Raw genomic sequence first — 21,304 nt, 5'->3', positions numbered from 1 at the left:
CTTCCCCGTGCTCGTTACCCAGAGGAGCTGCCGGAGCTTCCCCGTGCTCGTTACCCCGAGCAGCTGCCGGAGCTTCCCCGTGCTCATTACCCAGAGGAGCTGCCGGAGCTTCCACGTGCTCGTTACCCCGAGGAGCTGCCGGAGCTTCCCCGTGCTCCTTACCGAGAGGAGCTGCCGGGGCTTCCCCGTGCTCGTTACCCCGAGGAGCTGCCGGAGCTTCCCCGTGCTCGCTACCCAGAGGAGCTGCCGGAGCTTCCCCGTGCTCGTTACCCAGAGGAGCTGCCGGGGCTTCCCCGTGCTCGTTACCCCGAGGAGCTGCCGGAGCTTCCCTGTGCTCGTTACCCAGAGGAGCTGCCGGAGCTTCCCCGTGCTCGTTACCGAGAGGAGCTGCCGGGGCTTCCCCGTGCTCGTTACCCCGAGGAGCTGCCGGAGCCCCCCCGTGCTCGTTACCCAGAGGAGCTGCTGGAGCTTCCCCGTGCTCGTTACCCAGAGGAGCTACCGGAGCTTCCCCATGCTCGTTACCGAGAGGAGCTGCCGGACCGTCCCCTTACTCGTTACCCAGAGGAGCTGCCGGAGCTTCCCCGTGCTCGTTACCCCGAGGAGCTGCCGGAGCTTCCCCGTGCTCGTTACCCCGAGGAGCTGCCGGAGCTTCCCCGTGCTCGCTACCCCGAGGAGCTGCCGGAGCTTCCCCGTGCTCGTTACCCCGAGGAGCTGCCGGAGCTTCCCCGTGCTCGTTACCCCGAGGAGCTGCCGGAGCTTCCCAGTGCTCGCTACCCCGAGGAGCTGCCGGAGCTTCCTCTTACTTGTTACCCTGAGGAGCTGCCGGAGCTTCCCCGTGCTCGTTACCCCGAGGAGCTGCTGGAGCTTCCCCGTGCTCGTTACCCCGAGGAGCTGCTGGAGCTCCACCACACCTGCTACCCAGAAGAGTCGCCAGAGCGACCCTGGACAGACTTTCTGGAGGAGCTGCCGGACCTACCGTCCAGCCCCGGCTGGGATGAACCCATGCACCTGGACCCTGCGGAGGACGACCCCAGGATCCACGTGAGTCCTGAGGGAGAGTCTGGAAGTAGCCTGGGGGCAGCCAACCCTAGTCTGGCTGCAGCAGAACCAGAGCCAATGTCAGTGTGTTGTGGCCAGGATCCCCAGTGACACAGCGGGCTGCCTGCCGCTGTTAGGGCCCCGGGCTGGGACACAGAGGAGTGGGCGGCCTGCGTCCCCCATGCCACCCTACTCATGGGTGGCAGTCTCCCCCCTTTGCCCCAATGCTCAGGCCCAGAAGCTTGGGCCTCTTACCTTGTATAGACTGAACTGCTTGCTCACCCCTGCCTGAGGGTCTGAGCCCGGAACTGTTGTTGTCACCCCAGGTAGTGAGGCGGCCTGGCTCCCAGCCGCCCCAGAGAGGGGTCAACCCCCTTTCCCAAGAGCGGACTTCCACAGGGCCCCTTGAGGCAGCGCTGGCTCTTTGACCTGGTGTAAGGGGCTGGCAGAGGGGTGAGGGTCTCACCCACGGGCTTTAGGAAAGCCAAGGGGATGCCAAGATCACCAGCTCATTCTGTTAAAGAAACAAGGGGCATGGCCAAGCTGAGAGTAGCTGGAAAACCCCCATCCCTATTTCCAAGGCAGTGCTGGGATTGCTGAGGAAAGGCTCCTGCAGTGAGGAAAGCATGGCCCTGCCTCCCCAGGGTGTGGGGAGGAGATTGTGAGGTACCCCGATGCCATGGTGAGGGGCCCCCAGAGTGCAGAAGTGTCCAGCGCCCTGGCATTCACCAGTGGGACTCAGCATCCATTGTGAACACAGGAAGCTCTGAGGACAGGACAGGCCTAGGGCTGATCTGACCATCTGTCTCCCTGTCACACTCAGGGCCACGTGTTCAGCTTTGTCTCAGCTGCCCTGTCTCTGCTGGCGTCTGCTAGAGAACTGGATTGTGCTGGCTGGGCGACAGAAGGAGGTTGTACAGGATACATCTGTACTCAAACCATTTTCAGTGCCACGTCAAGGGTAATGGTATCAACAGGTCAGTGTCGTCGCGGAAACAGGGCTTCTGAGGCAGGTGCTGTGCTAGTGTTTGCCATCTTGGCTGCCACATCAAGGATTGTACTGGGGATTTCTTGAGTGCCTACAGCTTGAGCTAAGAAGCCAACTGGCCATAGCAGGAGTTGGAACAGCTCCCAGGGGACCTGCGAATGTCCACCAGTGAGTTACAAGATCACAGCGGCTGCCACATACGCCCATGGGACAGACTGGGGTGGGGGTGGCTGCGAAACCCAGAACTCTCCCCATTCCTCAGAGAGAAGGGTTAGGCTAGATTAGACTGGAAACTAATCCCGACTTGTATCTAAACCACCACCTCAGGCCAGCTCTCTGCCCAGGCCACAGCTTCGGGGAGCTAAATCCAGCTCATCTATTCACTCCATGACATAGACGATGTTCTACGACCCACAGCCACACCCCCAAGGCTGGGAGATCAAGAGCTAAGCCAGGCCCAGACAGCACGTGAGTGGGAGACAGGCAAAGGTGACCGAGGCTGCAATCAGAAGTGATGCCGGTGCCTCAGTATTCTTCTCTCCAAGTCCATACTGAACCCAGTGCAGAGGGTGAGGCCACTGTGCTGCCGGAGGTGCCAGCTTCCAGAGGCTGTCACCACTTCTGGCTGGTGTAGGAAATCAAGCAAAGGGATTGTATCACTTGCCCAACTCCCCATGGAGCGTCAAGGGAAAGGTGCATTGTTAACGTTCTGGCTCAGCTGGTGCACGCTGCTGCCTGCTACCCCAGCAGTGGCTGTGGTTCTGGGCTGTGTGGCCAACAGCTAGCCAACCAGCTTTCAACCCCTTTCCCAAACCCAGGGCATCTTTGGATGAATGGTGTTTCATAAATGGTGGCCTGCTGACTCATGCACAGGACTAGGCGGTGGGAGGCTTGGATTCTATTCCCAGCTCTGCCATAGATGCCATGGGTGACCTTGAGTGAGTCATTTCACCTCTCCGTGCCTTACTTTCACATCTAATGAAATGAGGATGATGACACCTACCCTACTGGGTAAGGTGCTTTGAGCCCCTTGGATGGAACCGTGCGGTGTTAGTGCCAAGTCCCCCACCCACCCACGCCCAGGGAAGAGCTCTGTATTGAGTTAGTCCCTGAGAGAAGGGAGACCTAGTCCCAATCACTCTTTGCACAGCAGGGCCAATACAAGCCTGTTCCTGGAAGGTGAAGTGTGGCAACTGCCAGGCTCCACCTCACATGCATCCGACGAAGTGGGTATTCACCCACGAAAGCTCATGCTCCAATACTTCTGTCAGTCTATAAGGTGCCACAGGACTCTCTGTTGCTTTCTAAAGAGAGGTGTCCCTCAAGACCCTTCCTGATTAGGCATGTAGAGCAAGGAGTCTGTGGTGGAGGAGGCTTCAAACCCCAGGCTCAATGCTTGCAGGCTGACACCCCAAGCACTGGACCATCCTTTCTCCCTGAAGGGAGGAAGGAAGAGGATTTCAAAGCTGCAGGGTCTAGTCTCAGCGCAGGGATAAGGAACACGAGCTGTTGATCAGCTTGCAATGTGGAAGCTAAGCTCATGCTATGTGGAGAAAAGATTATCGTTAACTCCCTGCATTGCTGTCCAGTTCCTTTGGCTGGCGATGGGCAAAGCTCACAGGTCTGGGTAAGCAGGACATTCGTCACAGCTGGGATCATCTGTGAGATGGACACCTCCTCACTACGACTGGCCTGAGACCCAGCCAGGCTGCTGACCAGTCACCCACAGGAAGGAGTGGAAACAACAGGAACACAGACAGCCAAACTCTTCCCCAGCAAGGCACTGCAGAGGCTTCTGTGGACCTCACTGATTGAAGCAAGGGCTTTGCATCTTCTGCCACTTAGCAGCCAGCTCAGCTCAGCGTGTGGCTTGGCGCCTTATGAGTTCTGATGAGGGGGATATGGATCTGGCCCAGGAACCCATTTCGCACAGGGGCAAGGTTAAGAACAGGACTGGCAGGTGGGAGCAGTGGCTCTGAATCTGCAGCGCTGCCCCCTCCCGGGGGAGAGACCAGAATCCACAACAGAGGCAGATGAGGGATAAGGTGGCTTGAGGGAATCAGTAACCCCAAGAGGTGTCACAATCATCAGCCCCGTATTTACACAGAGAGGGGCCGAGGGTTTGCCCAGACAAGACTGGCTCAGCCTGTACTCCTAGCCCCACCTTTGCTGAGCACTGCCCACATCTTACTCCTCACTAGACTTGGGCTTGACTGGACCTTGGAACTGGGGTGTGAGGGTGAGTCAGGGCTGGGATTTGGATGCCAGGATCCCAAACTCCACTGAGCTGTTGTGGGGAGATTTCAAATCCATAGGGTGGAAATCTCCCTGGATCATCTGACCTCTCGAGACTGCCACTGTCTTGAGTCAGACAGTTCCCTCCCCCTCCCAATGGCCCATGTGCTCAAAGCCTTTGTGAGGAAGCAAGTGAGAAGCGACAGGCTGGTGTTTTACGTCTCGGTTTTACTTTGGGCAGGAGGGGCTGTTATACACAGAAGCACTAGCCCAGTAGCACACAAGGCTGCAGAGCAGAGATGGCTACATCTATGCGGGGAGGATCTGCGCCGGCAGGTCAGCATGTCACTTTCTCTCTGAAGGAAACCTGGAACGGTATCTCGCAACCTCTGCCTGGAAGGAAAGGAAAGGAAATGCTGCTTAGACATCAATGACCTTCCAAATGCTTACCCCAGGACTTGTAGCATAGCCAGCAGCCCCTCCCATAGCTGCTTAGCCCAGGCTAGGACTTAGGGAGACCCTGGGTGGTGACACAGAGCCAGAAAGACCCATGGGGTCTGTCAGTGTCCAACAACCCTGAATCCCTTTCTAGCCATTACAGCCCTGTCCTGTCTCTGCCACCAGGGCCCCACGCTCCCTTTAATGAGGGGACAGACATATTTTTGGTGAGCTCCAATTTGGGCCAGAGCAAAAAATATTCCTTGTAAGTCACTGGGCAATCCCTGCATGAGACTGCATGGTAGTGTAAAGGCCGGCAGTGTTCGACACATCCCACGCTGGAGGCAGGTGCTGCTCCTGCTGGGAAAGGGTTAACTGGATTCTACTAACTCCGAGGTGGGTGATTCATTACCCCCGCCCCCAGAAATAAGGGAGGTGGGTGTGGTTCTTTAGAGAGAGGATCTAGGGTGAGGACTGAACAGTCCTGAGGGAGGAACTGGAGAAGCAGCCCAGGCTGCAAAGCAGGTTGAGATGAACTTTATGTTCATTTTGATGTTCAGAGGGACAGTGCCTGTGGGCCATGTCTCAAGCAGGCTGGGAATGGCACTTGCTCAGAGAGAGCCTCTCAAAAGGCACACGCTGTATAAACACCTCTGGCGTGCTCTCCAGTCTGGAGCAGTGGAAGAGAAGCCACACATCCCCCTGGAGAAGGGATCCTACTCACCTATGCAGCCTCCGTCATGCATTTGTCTGGGGAGAGAAGGACAAATAGAGATCAGCTGCCATGGGCACCCGCCTTTGGAGAGCCCCACTGGACAGAACCCATGGGGGGAACCCAGCATGAGCCTCTGCTTAGTGCTTCCCTGGGCTGTTAGCCAGTTGCAGAAAAGCTCAGCAAGGGGTGCAGTTCCTTCTTGCTCATTTGCTGCTGGTTATAGCAGATCCAGCCCCACCAACCTTGGGAGCCGGTGAGGGGCTACCTGGCTTCCCACACACCTCAGGTGAGTTGTGGGGCAGAAAGCAGAGAGCCTTTCCCCCCGCCCGAAGGAAGGGCTGTGAGAGCAGAGAAAGCCGGTCCACCAGCACTCCCCGCGAGGGAGCACTGCCATCAAGGACCAGCTGTCATAGGCACTGGCACGTGCAGCAGGCAACTGACATTTGTTTAAAGGTGTATTAGGTGGAGTCTCTTCTGTTCCCATTAAAAAGAGACAAGCCCAATTTGAGGCACAATTAAATGTCCCTGCTCAATGCCAGATTGGAATAGCAGAGAGCTGCAGGTCGTGATTGAGGGGCGTCGGCCGAGCCATGCGGGGTTCAGGGTGGGACCAGCAGGGGGTCGGGGCGGAAGGGCATGGGCTGAGCCATGTGGGGTTTGGGGCGGGACTGGCAGGGGGTCCGGACAGAGGGGCGTGGGCCGAGCCATGCAGGGTTTGGGGCAGGACTGGCAGGGGATGGGGGCGGAGGGGTGTGGGCCGAGCCATGCGGGGTTCAGGGCGGGACCGGCAGGGGTCCAGATGGAGGGGCAATGGCAGAGGGATTAGCAGGGGCACTGCAGTGCTTTGCTACTTCAGGAAGCTTTGCAGTTTGCCCACACTGTGCCTGCCCTGGGCCAGTCCCGTTAGTCCCAGACATTGCTGGGCTCTCTGTCCAGGGAGCAGGACCTGCCCTGCCTCCTTTCCAATGGGTTTAGCTACTTTAACCTTATTTGGCGACTAGACATCACCTCTGTTCCACATCCCCGTGCCCTCAGGAGACGGCTGGGCTGCTGCACTAGGGCTGAACCTCACAGCTCGTGCTCACTCCTGCGAGCAAGAGTCAGCAAGATTTTTTTGTCTGCTGTGGTGGGGTGAGTGCAGATGCTGGGTGTTCTGGGTGAATCCCTCGGTCGGCCGTCTCCTCTGCCCTCCAATGTGTGCAGAGAGCTGAGCTCCTGCAGAACGGGGTCTGGGGGCTGACGAACTTGCCAGCAGTGAGGACAGGCCCTTGCTGCTTTGTGCCCCTGATTCCACTAGCGCAGCCTGGGTTCCTGAGGGGCTGGCACTCACAGTCCAGCATCCTTCCCAGTCCAGGCAGGTTAAACTCCAGACATGGAAGAGTCCTCATTTAGCGGAGGGTTTGCAAAGAGGTGAACACTGCAATCCCCTTGGACGCAAAACCAAATGTCAAAGAGAGCAGCAGCTAATCCAAAGTGTGGGTCAGCTCTTTGTGGACCGGCTAGCTGCTGAGGACGTCACTCCACATTCAATCCTAGCCTAGGGCCCAGGAGCAGTGAGCTTTACATTGCTCAGACAAGCAGGAAGCATTGCCTGGCCGTATGTGTAAGAGTCACAGGCTCCTTCAAGTGATGGTGCTTGGCCAATGCTGCCAAGTGGATCAGCAGTTTCCCCTCTGGTTCAGAGCAATGGAGGCAGCGTCCAGCACGGCTGGGGTTATTAGATAATTAGGGGAAGGTGTACAGTGCCAGTGAGTTTCAGGGACACTGAGCACCCTCCATTTCCAATCAAGTCAGCAGGGGCCAAATTTAGGAGCCTCTCTTTGGACACAAATGGCCAGATTGAGGCATCTACATAGGACAAGGCTAGGCTAGAGCCCAAGTTCCCTCTAAGCTGCATGGCTGCCCTGCAGGCTGTCAAGGGCCACACAGGTGGGGAGAGGCACCTCTCCCCTGGCTCTGGCCTCAGAGCTGCCACGGCCAGGGGAAAGTGCCTCTCCCCTGGCCCCAGGCTGCTATGGCAAGAGAGGGCTGGGAGGAGTTCTGTCTCTACACCGCAGTCTCAGGGAAGCCTGCAACCTGAACTCCTCTCCCCAGCCCCTCCCTAGACGCACACCCCCAGCCAGAGCTCTTACCCGCCCACAAACCCAATCCCTCTGCCCCAGTCCTGAGCCCCCTCCCACACTCCAAACCCTTCAGCCCCACCCCCATCACATATCACCTCCATATTGGTGCACATGTCACTCCGCACATGGATGTAAAAAACTAGAGAGAACATTGGCTAGAGGTACATGGCTGGGAACACAGCACACAAGCAATCTGCATTGCAGCCAGGCTTGCCAAGTGCCCCCTAGGCTCCCCTGAGCTCCACGGGGCATTTGTCCCAATCTTATCTCTTGTCTTGTTTACCTACGGTTTGTTCTTACCAGTTTTTGGCAGCAGGAGAATAGCGTCTTCTGGGAGCCCCTGCGCCAAGGAGAACTGGGTGAACTTCTCCTGTAGTTTGGGGTTCAGCTCCGTAGTTCTGCCTGCAGCCAGGGAAGCAAGATGCTTGGGGTGAGAGTGAGCCCCTCCCGCTACAATCAGCCCAGCCATGCCAGCCTGTGTGTCAGCACTAGGCACCAGAGACGCACAACCCAAGGTCTGTGTCCGGCAGCCTCACCAGCGAATCCCCTTTCTGTGCATCACAACCAGCCTTGCCTCAGCTTGGGACACAACAGCCACTGCCCTGCCACTGGGCTCTGAGGCAGAGCCTCTGGTTCTGCAGGGTCCCAGGACCCCAGCCAGCTCCTTCCTGGGGATGAGCCCCCATCTCCTCAGGGTAGAGCCTGCAGAAATTCAAACCAGAGCCATGTGGAGTGGAAGAGGGTGTCTCTCAGATGAGTGGCCAGAGGGCTGGAGTAGAGCTCTGCGTGTCTGCTGGCAGAGTTGCCCAATGTACAGGACAGAGGTGCCCCCCCGGGGCCACGTACCGTACAGAGTCACCATGGTGGAGGTGTCGGTGCCCTTGAACTTCTTGGCGTGCAGCAGGGCATACTCGTCATAGTTGGTCTCCACCACACGGATGTCGTGCTGGCTGCCCCAGCCTGCAGGGGGCATGGACAGAGGTGCAGGGCAGAGATGAGCAAGCATAGATACCAGTGCATATATGGAGCAGGGCTCCCCCCCGCAGCCTGACACCCCCAGCTAACAAGCGGGGCTCCCCCCCAGGCCTGACACCCCCAGCTAACGAGCAGGGCTCCCCCCCCAGGCCTGACACTCCCAGCTAACAAGCAGGGCTCCCACCCCAGTCTTGACACCCGCAGCTAATGAGCAGGGCTCCCCCCAGGCTTGACACCCCCAGCTAATGAGCGGGGCTCCCCCCCAGGCCTGACACCCGCAGCTAATGAGCAGGGCTCCCCCCCAGGCCTGACACCCCCAGCTAATGAGTGGGAGGTGCCGCTGCCCCGCAGCTGGTGTAAACAGGCATTGCCGCCAGTGGAGCGGAGCCAATTCATGCCAGCTGGTAGGGAGGCCACACCCCCGATTCTGAGCCCGACAATCCTCTCTTTGGGTGGTTTGTCCCCCATCTGGTACTGAGACAAAACCGCACATGGTTTTTCCCAATATTGGACTGGTTACAGGATTTTGAAGAGCCCTATGCCAGGGCACGCTGGCTGGAGCAGGCAGTGCGCTCTTCAGCATGGTGCCCCATGCAGCGGGACTTGGAACGCCCAAAGCAGCATTTGGTTCTAGAGACACAATTTTGTTAGGTGCCTCCTGCTCTGCCAATCCAAATGCTCCTGTCACTCTGCCAGAGACTCAGACGCAGGCTGGGAGGCTCCGCAGTGGTGACCCTAGAGCCCAGCATGGTCACTCGACAGATCCATGTCAAAAACTGCCGAGATGACTGAAACACGGGGCTCTGGTTAGCCAAGGTGCCCTGCACCCCCGCTCCCACTGACTCCACAGCGCTCCCACTCCTGAGTCAGGCCATGGCAGAGTGTGGGTCAGGATCCAGGAATCCAGTCCCGACGGCACTCGTTCTGGTGCCTGCTGCCCTGGCCCACTGCACGCACGCTTTCTACAGTGGCAACTGGACACCTGCGCTGGCCCCATTCTCAGGCTGAGCTCCTCAATCGCTGCTAAATCCTTGCATTAAATCTGCTCCCATTCGGGACTGGTCGGGAGCTGGAAGGTGCCTCTAAGAAGAAAACTGTGGGTTTATTTAACTAATGACTCCTGCCCATCCTGCCCAACAAAGGGGCAGACTGTCCTGCTCTCAGCTGCCTGGCACTGCCCGAGGCACAGCGTGCCAGGGCACAGCGGGATGCTGTAATGGAGTCAGCACTGCAAGCACATGCACTCACGTGGGCTGGTGTAGCTGAATCGGCCTGGCTGCTCTGTCTTGATGTAAAGGCTGTTCCTCTTCTCGCACCGATCAAACCTGGGGCAGCACATGGGAAAGGCAGAGAACAAGCATGTTAGCAGGCTGAGGGAATGCGATTTTCCCATTGCCCCCACCAGCAATGGAGGGAGATCCAGCGTCCAGCTGGTGGTGGGCAATGCTTGACACCTGGCTGGGCTCTCTTCCTCTTCCTTACACGTTTACCTGGGTCTCATCTCATACCCCTGCAGTCCACTGGCTTCCACACTGCCACTGGCACAAGGTGGAGGAGATTCAGATCCTGGGGTCTTTAAAACCAGCAGCCCCTGGGCTTGGGAGAGACACAGGTGTCTCCTGCACTCTGGCATCTGAGCCTTCAGCTCCCACTTGCTTCAGTGGAAGCTAGGGCCCGTCAGTACCTTGCAGGAACCAGTGTGGGTGGATCCCCTATGGCCACTGCTGGGAGAACTGAAATTCCCCCAAACTCCACCAGCCAGACCCCACCCTCGGGTGCACAGCAAGCTGAGAGGTGCGACCCCCATGCTGCTGCCTTTCCCATACTGCTGAGAGAATCCCAAACCCCCTCTAGGGGGCACAAGAGCCCAAGCTGGGATCCTCCAGCATTGGCCAAGGAAATCTGCTCAGACAGCAGCTTCGCACAGATTGGCTCCACTTTGGATGTGCTGAGCCTGCTTGGCAAGGACTCTGGGTTCCTGGCTTTGCTGCTGGATACCAGGGCTATCTACACTGGCAGAGCGTGATCTGGAGCGAGGCTCCGTGTCAGATATCGCCTCCCAAGCCGGCAGAGTCACGTCAGCCCTTACTGCCCCCCGTTACCAGCTCCTACAGCGCATCTTGAGAGCCAGGCAGCCATCTCATCACCTGGTATCCACATCACATGGCAGGAACAGGGAATCAAGGAATCAGGTCTACTGGGATCTATTCCCACCTCTGACACTGACTCGCTGTGTGATCTTGTCCCTTCCCCTCTCTGTGCCTCAGTTTCCCCATCTGTGAAATGGGTGACCCTGACTGACTTAATGGTCGTGTGAGCTAATTAATGGCTCCAGAGTGCTTTGACATCCTTGGATGGGAGGGCAAAGTGTTGTTTGGACCCCAACAGGAGAGCTTTCTGTCTGACCCACCACAACCCATGTGGGCAGCAGCCCCCCCACAGTAGTTGAAACAGCCTGCCGGGCTAAGCTGAGAATCATAACTAAGAGGAACAGTGGGGTGGAGACCCAGGGGGAATCCCAGGGCTGGGGCAATACAGAATGTTGGGTGCAGAGTATTCCAGGGAAACCCAGCCCCTCCCTCCATGGCAGGGACAGGATGCTGCGCCTGGCAGCCTCCCCCCAGGAAGGGGGTAGCAGCAGTCTCCAAGAGCTCCTGGCTGGGGCCTGCTGCTTGGACAGAGCCAGGCTGTGACTGACATCCTGGAGGCTCCAGGAGGGGCTGAGCCACAGGCAGCCAGATCCCCCCCACCAAGAGTTTGGTCAGCTTGGGGGCTGGGCTTCTGCTGCACAGGGCAGTTTGCACCCAGAGGTGCTAGGAGGGAACGATCGCTGCACTCCCTGAGCCCAGGCCCTGGGACTGAGCACTGCCCTCGCTCCAGGGCATAACAGGGAGGAGAAGGCTGCTTGGCCCCCCACTCCCAGACCCGCAGACAAGGGGCACCAGACACCCACTGTCCATGTCAAGATGGAGACAGGACCTGGGGTCTCCCTGGGACTGGCAAGAGCATTTCTTGCCTGAGGGACCCTCAGCGCCAGCTGGGCCCTGGGAAGGGGGTGGGATGAGCCTTTGTGAGGTGGGAACGATGCCCTTCCCTCTAAAGCAGGGCAGTGGCTCCAGCGGCGCCGCAGCCTTACTTGGGGTAGGTGGAGGTGACATTCAGGTTCCCATCTGCTGTGGGCGTGATGACCGTGGTGCACATCTTCAGCACCTGCTTCTTCTCCATGAACCACCTGGAACTGGAGGCCAGGCCGATGCTATACCACTTCCCTGTGAACTGCACACAGCCCCCAGTCACCACAGGCACGGCCAGGGCAGACCAGACCTGGGTGCAGCGAGCCCAGGGTCTTGCCTCGGGCTAGACCTGCTTCAGAGGAAGGTGTAAAACCTCCCTATTGTCTGATTATTGGGAATAACCTGCCCACCCGGCTCTGCTCAGCCCCCTCTGTGCCCGGACAAATGCCACCCACCCATCTAGAGATGACCAAGCTGCTCGGCTCTGCACAGCCCCACACACTGGAGGCTCAGCATCTGAACCTGGATCCAAATTTTCCCGCTCTCCTACACTGGGCTGAACCAGAACCCCAGATCCAAATACACTCTCAACTGGGGGAAGGAGAGTTCAGCACCCAAATCCAGCATGGGAGCCCAAATCTCAGCTGGGCGCTAGCCACCTTCATAGGGGCCTGAACCACCCTCTGCTCTGAATTGCCCTGCTCTCGGGACCGGTTGGAATCAGGATCCAGATCCATCCCTGCCTCTGAAAAGAGAAGGAAGGGAGCCAGTCCTCTGGGCATGGGCACGCACAGGACGGGCCGGGTTACCTTCTCCTGCTGAAAGTCGGGTTGTACGGTGACTTCCTCCTGCCCATGGAGAACACTAAACAAGGCCAGCCCCAGGAGGCTGAGCAGCGTGGCCTGCATGCTTCTATCTCTTCCCGTCCCTGTGGCCCTTTGGAGCTGAGCTCTCTGCGGAGCAGAGGGAGAGAGGCAGGCTGTGTGTGAGCAGGAGCCCCAGCAGAGCCCCTATTTATTGGGAGGTGGCTGACATCCCAGGGTGGGATAACATGACACTAGCAAATGCCAGCCCTCATCACTCCCCTGCTGAACTGGGTTACGTAAGAGGGAGTGAGCCAGTGAGCAGCAGGCTCTGAAATGCAAAGGGCAGGCTGGGGGCTGGGCACCCACAAACTGCTCCCTGCTGTTGACTTTAGCTATTTGCCTCCCAATGCCAAAAACTCTCACAGCAGAAACAGTGGCTCCCAGCCAGTTTTGCAATCCTCCCAGCCCCCCAGGAACAGCAGAGAGTTTGGCTTCAGCTGGCGGAGAATGAAAATATGTAAACTGCAACCAACAGATGAGCAAGAACACCACAGCCAAATCTATCTTAGGGAGAGTGGGGCTGAGGGAGCAGATGGTTCCAGCCTGACCCAGGCAAAGGATTTTCTATCTTTCCCCACATGCACAGAGCAACCTGTGTACTTACCTTCTGAATGGTTTGGCCATAGACTCAGGAAAACAACAAAAGCAAGACAAGTATCAGAGGGGCGGCCATGTTAGTCTGTATCCACAAAAACAATGAGGAGTCTGGTGGCACGTTAAAGACTAACAGATTTATTGGGCATAAGCTTTCATGGGTAAAAACCCCACTTCTTCAGACGCATGGAGTGAAAATTACAGATACAAACACAAATAAACTGGCACATGAAGAAAAGCAAGAAAGGAGAAAAACAAAGCGCCCAGAAGAGAGAGAGCACAGAGAGTGTGCCTCTCCACTGACACGTTGCATGTCTCAGATCCAAGGGCTCTTTAAAGCTGGATCATGCGATGAATCCAAGCCCCACAAAAGTCTTCTAAATTCTGTGTGACAGTCTCCTGTCTACCAGCCACAGGGTTGCAACTCAGGCTATGTCTACAATGGCAATTGAACAACAAAACTTTTGTCTTTCAGAGGCGTTAGCCCCCTCCCCTGAAAGTCAATAGTTTTGCCATGGCAAGTGCCAGTGTGGACCACGCATTGTCGGCAGAAGCGCTCTCCTGCCAACAGTGCAAACACCACTCATTGGGGGTGGACGGTTTTTGTCGGCAGGAGAGCCGATAAGCAGCGGCTACACTGCACAACTTTTAGCGGCACGGCTGTAGTGACATAGCCATGTCACTAAAAGCTGGCAGTCAGGCGGACTCTGGTGCATTTCAAGAAGCAGAGAAAACAAACTCATGGCAGTCCCAGAGCAACGTACAGCACAAATTCATGGCAGAAAGCTAGGCCTGGCATTCCCTTCCCATGATCTAGGCCACCTGTTCTCTCAGTTGAGTGCTCCCTGTGACCATATCCGTAGATGTGTTTTGTATCTGGCCCCCCGGGAGGAATAGCCTGCTAGGGCTTGCTGGCCCAGCAAAGCAGTACAGCATTTGGCCAGCCCCCTGAAGTCATTGGGGTGGCTCAGGTGCTCAGACTTTTGCAGGATTAAGTTAATTAGCAACACTTGAAAGTGTCTCTTGAAATAAATGGGGGGTTGATGTTTCTGCTGTCAAAGATCCTTCCCACAATCCAGAAGAGCAAGTTTGTGGCCACCACTGATGTGATGCACAGCAATACTGTGAGGAGTGTCATATCTAAGCATGGCCTGCACAACCCATGCTCATTGCAGCTCCATTGAAATCTGGCCCAGCCAGGTTTGATTTGAGCTCTTCAGCCTTGATCCCAACAGCTCCTAAAGCTGTTCTTATTCCCCGTCTGGATGATTCCATGGGCTGCCCTAGATCCCAAGCCGACTATCAGCAAATGAGGACCAGCTCTTCATCCTGCCTGTAACTCTAACATGCACCATCTCTGGCTCATCCACAGAGCAAACAGGGGCCCCCACTGAAAGATAGTAACGAGCCTGGTTTCTGCACGCATTTCTGAGATACTTCCAAAGGGTGAGTCTGCACTGCAATTAAAAACCCAGGGCTGGCCTGGGCCAGCTGACTTGGGCTGCTGGGCTGTTTCATTGCAGTGTGGGTCCTGCCTGAGTTCTGGGACCCTCCCACCTCGCAGCGTTCTAGAGCCTGGGCTCCAGCCAGAGCCCAAAGTCTACACCACAATGAACCAGCCCCATGAGCCCAAGTCAGCTGGCAGGTTTTTAACTGCAGTGACAGAGCCTCCAAGGTTTGCTTAGCCATCTCTCTCAGCTGTTTTGTGGGGTGAAGAGGGCAGATTTTGTATCGTACATCTCACCGCGGTTCTTGGGGACAAAGAGTTTTCTGTGTCCGTGTCTTTTGCAGGAACAGGAGAATAAATTCTAGAGGTGAAATCCTGGCCAAACTCACATTAACTTCAGTGGAGCCAGAGCCCTACAGGTCTTATTCCCACTCCCACAAACCCACCGAATGCAGGAAGCTTCTCATGCCTCCTACAACAGACCCGAGCCATTTCCTCTTCCAGAAATGGAGCCCCAGGGTATTTCCCTTTCCATGAATTATCTGGGAGGTGCCTTTACATCTAAGTTTTTTATGTTTCTTAGCTCTCTTTTCTGTGCCTTTCCCTATATGCTTCATTGGCCAAAGGCCTTTGCTGTTACCTTCTGAACTATTTGTACCTCAAGTCCTACAGCATGGTTCAGTGTGTTGGCATCTTTTTTTTTTTCCTCTGGCCTTCTAACCTTGCTGTGTGCTGCAGGGCGATGCACTGGCCCCGTTGTACAAACACACACAACCAAGCCACGAGAGAAAAGCATGATTGGCACAGTGTGCCCTCCCCTTGTGACTAGTGGCAACAAAGCCAAAGCCCAAAGGAAACTGCCCAAAGTCCCTGGTACAGAGCGCCTAAACCAAGCCTGCCCCTCTACCTCCTAATTGCCTTCACACGGTGCTTTCAGGGGACATGTAGCATTGTGCACTGGGGTGAATTTCAACCTAAACTTGTTCATTTCTACAGAAACCTCTCATGTTCGCTAAAAGCAGCAATGCTTGGCTCTGTCAGTCCAGCCTGAGCTCTTGCGCTATTTGGGATTTTCCTAAAGCCCCAGCTTCTGGAGTTCTGGGACTCGGTGAGAAACTCAGCTTTCAGTTAAAAAAAACCAACATGGCAGTTTCTTGCTCTTGTGGTTGTGGAGAAAAGCTTGAAAATGTGACACCTACCCCCGCCCACCACTGCCAAAAGGCTCAGGAAGCAGAAGAGGAAAGAAGAGAACCCAGCGGTGACAGGTTTTAAAAATCTCATGATTAAGCCACTCTCATGATTTTGGGGGCCTGACTCATGATTTTGGCAGAACTGTGCTCCTCCTAGTCACCAATCTCTGTCAGACAATGCCTCCTGCATGGGAAGATTTAACGATTAATTTATATCCCCCTAACTCTGGCCTCCTGTCCAGTGACCTCCAACAGACGAGGTGCCATAACTGAAGAACCCTTTGCTAGTTAAAGGATTTGAGTGAGGACAATTCTCAGTTGTCTGCACTGAATTCTAACAATCTCAAGGTTGTCAGTGTCTCCTCATCTATAAACTTCTTTGTCCTCTTTATCAGCTGAGCTGCCCTGCTCTTTACACAGGCTCTGGCCAGTCTGAGCTTGCATAGAAGAGGAAAAGGATCTGGGCTTTGGTGCAATTCCTTGTCTTCACTAAATTGTATCCGTAGAAACAAAAGCACTAATTCAGGCAATGAGCTATCATCAGTCTATTGTGCAGCCGCTAGAGAAGGGGCGTGGTCTTGGCTTGTATCCCCAGAGCTGTATACATCCAGGAAGTTTCTGGATGTTTGCATAAGGAACGCTGCCGCAGTCAAATATTTCCATCTCAAGGGCAGCACTGTAGAATGACACACCTTGTAGCTCGCAGCCCATTGCCTGCCCTTATCTCTGGAGGTCACCCTGTAAACCAGCCACACGCTAATCACTTCTACATTGGGATTATTTATCTGTAAGATCTGGAAACCCTGCCCAGACTCTCTAGGCCCACTCCTCCCATTCCCAGTCCAGTCCTGCTCTGGGCACCAGCTGGGTTTGGTACAGTGTCACTCGGGGGAGTGCTGAGTGAAGACAGCCACAACATGAGGCCTGGAGGGAAAGGGACAGAAACCCGGGAAGATCAGGGCAGTGAGTGGAAGTCTCCCAAAGAGAACCCCCACCCCAGGCCTGCTCCCTGCAGGAGGGAGGGTGTCTGGGTTTGCTCACCTCATTGTTAAACTGGAGAGAGATGATGAGCCCAAAAGGAGGGGCAGTGTGCGCCAGTGAGCAGGGCTTCAGCCCAGCATTCCTGAGGCCTGGCTTCTGTTCCTGGGTTGGCGAGATGCCCCTCACTTAGTCAAGCCACCTCTCTGTGGCCAGCTTCCACCTTTGCACATGTGAATAATAAAGCCCCTGGCCTTTTGCTAGGGTAAGAGGTGCTGTGGAGCAGCCCTGAGGCTAACACACAGTGCTGGGAGTCAGGGCTCCTGGATTCTAATCCCAGTTTTGCTGCTAGCTGACTCTGTGACCTTCAGCAAGGGTGGTGCCTCAGTTTCCCCATCTGTAGCACATAGGTCCTGCCGGGGAAATGTAGAGGTTAATAGATTTGTATTTGTGAAGTGCTTTGAGATCCTTGCAGGGGAAGGGCTGTGAATGTGCAACATGTTTTTAACACAGAGATTTTCCTGAATATTAGTGCATCAGCCAGGACAAAGGGACCCTTGTAGAGTCCTGCTTTGTCCTGGCTGGGGCTCCCTCACCAACATGCTCCCAGCTCCCAAGCCCAGCCTCTCCCCACAGCTCCTTCCCTGCCAGGGGAATTTTACCTAAGGTGTCTGCTTTCGTAACAGCTGCTTTTTCTGCCCCAGGCTCCCTGCACACATTCCCCATGTCCAGCTGCAGCTGGTTTCTCCTGCAGAAAGAGCTGCTGTGCGGGGGAGGCATTACCCTTTATTAAAACAACACTGAAGCCAGGCAGGGCAGGAGAGTCCTTGGGGGTGGGGGCAGAGCAGGGCTAGGGTCGCAGCCTTTCCCCACCCAGTATACTACTGGACTGTAAAAGCCCCTGTCCATAGAGATGGGGTCACAAGCCAGCCCCATCTATTCCCGTGGCCTCCCTCCCCATAGTGTCTGGCCCATACACATTCCTGACTTCACCCTCAAAGCCCCATTCGCACCCTTTGCCACTGTGTCAGAGGCTCCCCTGCAATCGGGGCTGTACATGAACAGAGTGAGAGACAGGCCCTGCCCTGAAACATTTACTGATTAAACAGACAAGACAAAGGGCGGGATTGTTATCCCCAGCTCACTGGTGGGGACTAGAGATGCAGAGAGGGGATAGGGCTTGCCCCAGATCACCCAAGAGGTCTGGGGCAGACCCAGGACAGGATCCCAGCAGTGCTGACTCTGAGTACAGATGGTGTCTGGAAACTGTCTCAGCTACTCCAGACCTTGTGCTTGCAGGCCAGTTTCTGGTGTCATTTACCCCTGTGAAATGTCATTGGCTTCAGAAGATGTGAAATCTCTGCTCCGTTGCAGCACCGTGTATTGGCTCAGATGTGCTGTTGCTTTTCACTGGCCGGGCTGACAGGTAGGCTAAGGGACCTGAAATTAGTGCTGCTAATAAAAGAGGATTTCTATTAGCTTAAGCAGCAGGGGTCTGTGGGCGAGGGGCAGGAGAAATGAGGTTCGAGGCTGAGCTCCCCACGGGGCTGTCCCAGCATGTGAGTCCCCAGTAGGCTGAGCCCCTCAGAGCTCTCAGGGGGGTTCAGTCCAGTTGTTGAAGGCTTGTTGGTTTGGCACAGATGTTGACTATCCAGAGTCTAGGGGAGTGAACTAGGTAGGTCACCTGGGAACAAGGGCCTGGCTTCATGTGAGGGGGGTGTTAAATAATGAGACTGACATTCATTTCTACAGCACCTTTCATCACGAAGGAGTCCAAAGTACCTGTACTAGAATCACTGAACTACAGCCACCTCTGGGGAGGAGCATGGCAGCTGTTTAACAGGGCACAGAAACATGATGTACATTTAGGACAGAAAGCAAAGCAAGCTGTAACTATCTGAAACTGCAGGGGGGGCAGATTTGTGGGGTGTGGGACGGGACACCAGGGCTAGCACCTTGACTCTCCAAAGGGTGTCGACAAGACATAGGTACCTCTGCCTGGCAGTGATCTTTCTGCTGCTGCGGGACAGTGGCGCCCAGCAGGACACTGGTCCCAGGCATTTTGCTCTGCCAGGGCTGGAGCAGTGGGATGCCCAGGAGATACTGCCAGCTGCCAGCTGAATTATGACTGCATGGCACATGGGCAGCAGGAACAATGAGCAGCAAACACAGTGGAAGGGTTAGTGGGGTTGCCTTACGTAAGCTCCCCTGATAAACAACATGTGTTAGGAATTTCAGACGGAGATTGCAAACCCCACCCTCCCAGCAGGGTCCTTTCAATCCCTGTGTCCACTCAGCAAAAGCACGAGGCTCATGCAGAGGCTTCTCTCCCCCCTGAACATTCCTGCCAGTCCCCGCTCTGCATGGCCTGGACACATCCCAGCCCAGGCTGCACGGGGTAAGCTCCCAGCACTGCACACATCGAACATGGCTTAGCCTTGCTAAGCAGGTTTTTAACCATATTCCTCAAGCCCAAGTTCTCTATCTCTGTCCACCTTTCAGTCCCTCTTACAGACCCAGCTCTGTAGGGAGTGACGCATACTGGTGTGTCCTCTCGCTCTCCCCCGTCCCCCGCAGATGGTCATTAGATTGCAGCGCAGGGCCAGCCTCAGGTGTTTGGGAAGCCCCTGGCACATAGGGGTGCTAGTACAAATCAGTAAATAACAATAGCTCAATTGGGGAACACGGTTCCAACATGCCTTGGTCGCATCTCCCCTACAGGACTGGAGCATGTGTCACCATGTTGCTGTGCTGCCATGTCATAGCTGGGTCCCGTGACACAGTAAATGGGACCAGTGGGTGGGAGCTTTGGGTTCTGTTCAGTGTGTGCTCCCGGGCTTACTGAGCTGTGGCTTGTCCATGTGGGGAGGGTTTTGTAGGTCATCATATGGACTTTTGCAGAATAACTAATCCAATGCAGCCAGCCTTGACCCATCTCCCCCTGCATCGGCGCACAGCATTCTGGGCAGGTGTCGCAGGGTGCATTGTTCCAATGATGGGCGCTATGCACTCTGGGATTCTTCTCGTGGCGTATTGTGGGATACCTTCAGAAAGCCACTGGAATTCTGGGACTTGGAGTCAAACTAGCACAGTCGCATGATCCTGCTGTCTCTCTGGGGAGGAGAAAGGGCTGGGCTGGAAGGGCACAGTGTGCAGGTATGTGGGCAAGCATCTGGGGCTGGAATCCAGCACTGGGTGAGCTGTAACTTACGGCTGGCGACAAGGGACACTGGGATGGTGCCAGGTTGTGTGCATGGGGGACAGGATGAGAGTGGCACCGTCATGCTGACTAGGGCTGTGCCTCCACGCACAATGCTGGATTTTCTCCGCTTGGCCTGCAGGTGGCTGGTGTCTCTGTGGAGGGTGAGGTGCACAGAACAACTGGCTGCATGTCTCCAGGAGATCCCCTATGGGACTGGCACCTCTGTGGATCCAGTACAGTGGCGAAGGCTGCCTATGGCTGGAGCCATGGAGAAGGGGACTGTGACACTGCAGGGGAGGGGGCTGCACATGGCCAGCACCAGGGTGGGGTCTGCACACAGGGGGAGGGGACTGCATGTGGCTAGCACCATGAGGAGGGGCCTGCACATGGCTAGCACCCCCAGTGCAAGGGGCTGCACCTGGCTGGCAGCACGGTGCAGGGGGCCAGCACTGCAGCCGTGGGTACAGGGTACAGGTTACATGCCCGGGGTCTCTGCAGATGCTCTGGTCTAAGTGGCAGCAGGGGTCAGAGTGGTAGAGGGGTCTGTGCAGGGGTCCAACTGAGTGGCTGGGTGGGGCCCTGATGGGGTTTCTTCTTTCAGCTTTAGCCCCTTGGCATTTAACCCCACGTGGGACTCTGGCTGAATGGACGTGTATCCCCGAATCCCCGCTCCTCCCCAGATCAGCTGTTCAAGGCATTGCAGGGGAAGCGCAGGCTGCCACAGATCAACCATGTTCAGGGACCAGGGACTGAAGCCGTGATAAGGGGACAGGGCTGGGGCTCGGACCCACATAGCCAATGGGGCAGGGGGCAATGGAGGCATCTCCAGCAAACCAGGTTGTTGAAGGACTGCAGACTTGCTCATGCCTCCTGTCCCATAGCACTGACTGGCACAACGGTCCTGCATGGAATGCCCTGCCACAGGAATAACATTCACCACAGGGGCTGGAACTGTATGGGGCCCTAGGGGGGAATCCCATCTCCAACCCTCCTGGCACACTTGTATCCTTTTCCCATCTGCAAGGAGCACAGGGGCCTCCCCAGCCTGGCCAGCGTTTATTGTGGATGCCAGAGAGACAGCGTGAGCGGGGCATCTGCTCCATGCCAGTCAGCACTGAGCCCGGCACAACCAGGCCCTGAGCAATTGAAAGGGGCAGCGCACAGGAGCGGAAGCGAATGGTTGCACGGCCGTGCTGCGTCAGTGTCAGGAGAGCAGGGATTCCTCATGGGGTCGAGCGCCGAATCAGGTCAGGGGAGCGGGGCAGTAGCAGTGAAGGGCAGTTGGGCTGAGAATCCTGCAGGAGAGCACAGGGGCAGTGATGGATTAGCCTCCGTGCCCTGATCCACTCTGCCCACTCGGCGCTCCTGCCGGGAAGTGGGAGAAAGCCCCTGCTCCCCAAGCCCACTTCCTGGCAGGAGCACCAGGCAGGCAGAGGAAGCCCCTGCTCCCCAATCCCACTCCCTGGCAGAAGCACGGAGAGGATGGGGGGGGACTGCAGGA

At 56.3% G+C, this 21,304-nt stretch overlaps 1 protein-coding gene across 1 annotated transcript; it reads right to left on the bottom strand.

Moving 5' to 3' along the window:
- Nucleotides 1-4,469: 4,469 nt before the first annotated feature.
- Nucleotides 4,470-12,539, bottom strand: PTGDS (prostaglandin D2 synthase). The gene is made up of 7 exons (XM_030536023.1): nt 12,336-12,539; nt 11,649-11,788; nt 9,761-9,837; nt 8,384-8,497; nt 7,838-7,939; nt 5,424-5,449; nt 4,470-4,654 (listed from the first exon to the last, which is right to left on the bottom strand). Exons 1-6 carry the CDS (start codon nt 12,432-12,434, stop codon nt 5,424-5,426), a joined length of 558 nt encoding a protein of 185 aa, XP_030391883.1. The 5' UTR covers nt 12,435-12,539; the 3' UTR covers nt 4,470-4,654.
- Between the last annotated feature and the right edge of the window lie 8,765 nt (nt 12,540-21,304).

Source organism: Gopherus evgoodei, chromosome 16, assembly GCF_007399415.2.
Source record: "Gopherus evgoodei ecotype Sinaloan lineage chromosome 16, rGopEvg1_v1.p, whole genome shotgun sequence".
NCBI lineage: Eukaryota > Metazoa > Chordata > Testudines > Testudinidae > Gopherus > Gopherus evgoodei.
Note: the sequence above shows the minus strand (reverse complement) of the source record. Positions and strands in the feature narration are given on the sequence as shown.

Bases quoted from the DNA above. Each gene is read 5' to 3' on its own strand.
- PTGDS (XM_030536023.1), bottom strand. From the start codon at position 12,434: ATGCAGGCCACGCTGCTCAGCCTCCTGGGGCTGGCCTTGTTTAGTGTT. The intron at 7,940-8,383 runs GTACGTGGCCCC...CCCTGGCTGCAG, and splicing joins CACCATGGTGACTCTGTACG to GCAGAACTACGGAGCTGAAC. The intron at 5,450-7,837 runs GTAAGAACAAAC...TTCTCTCCCCAG, and splicing joins TCTCCTGCTGCCAAAAACTG to ACAAATGCATGACGGAGGCT.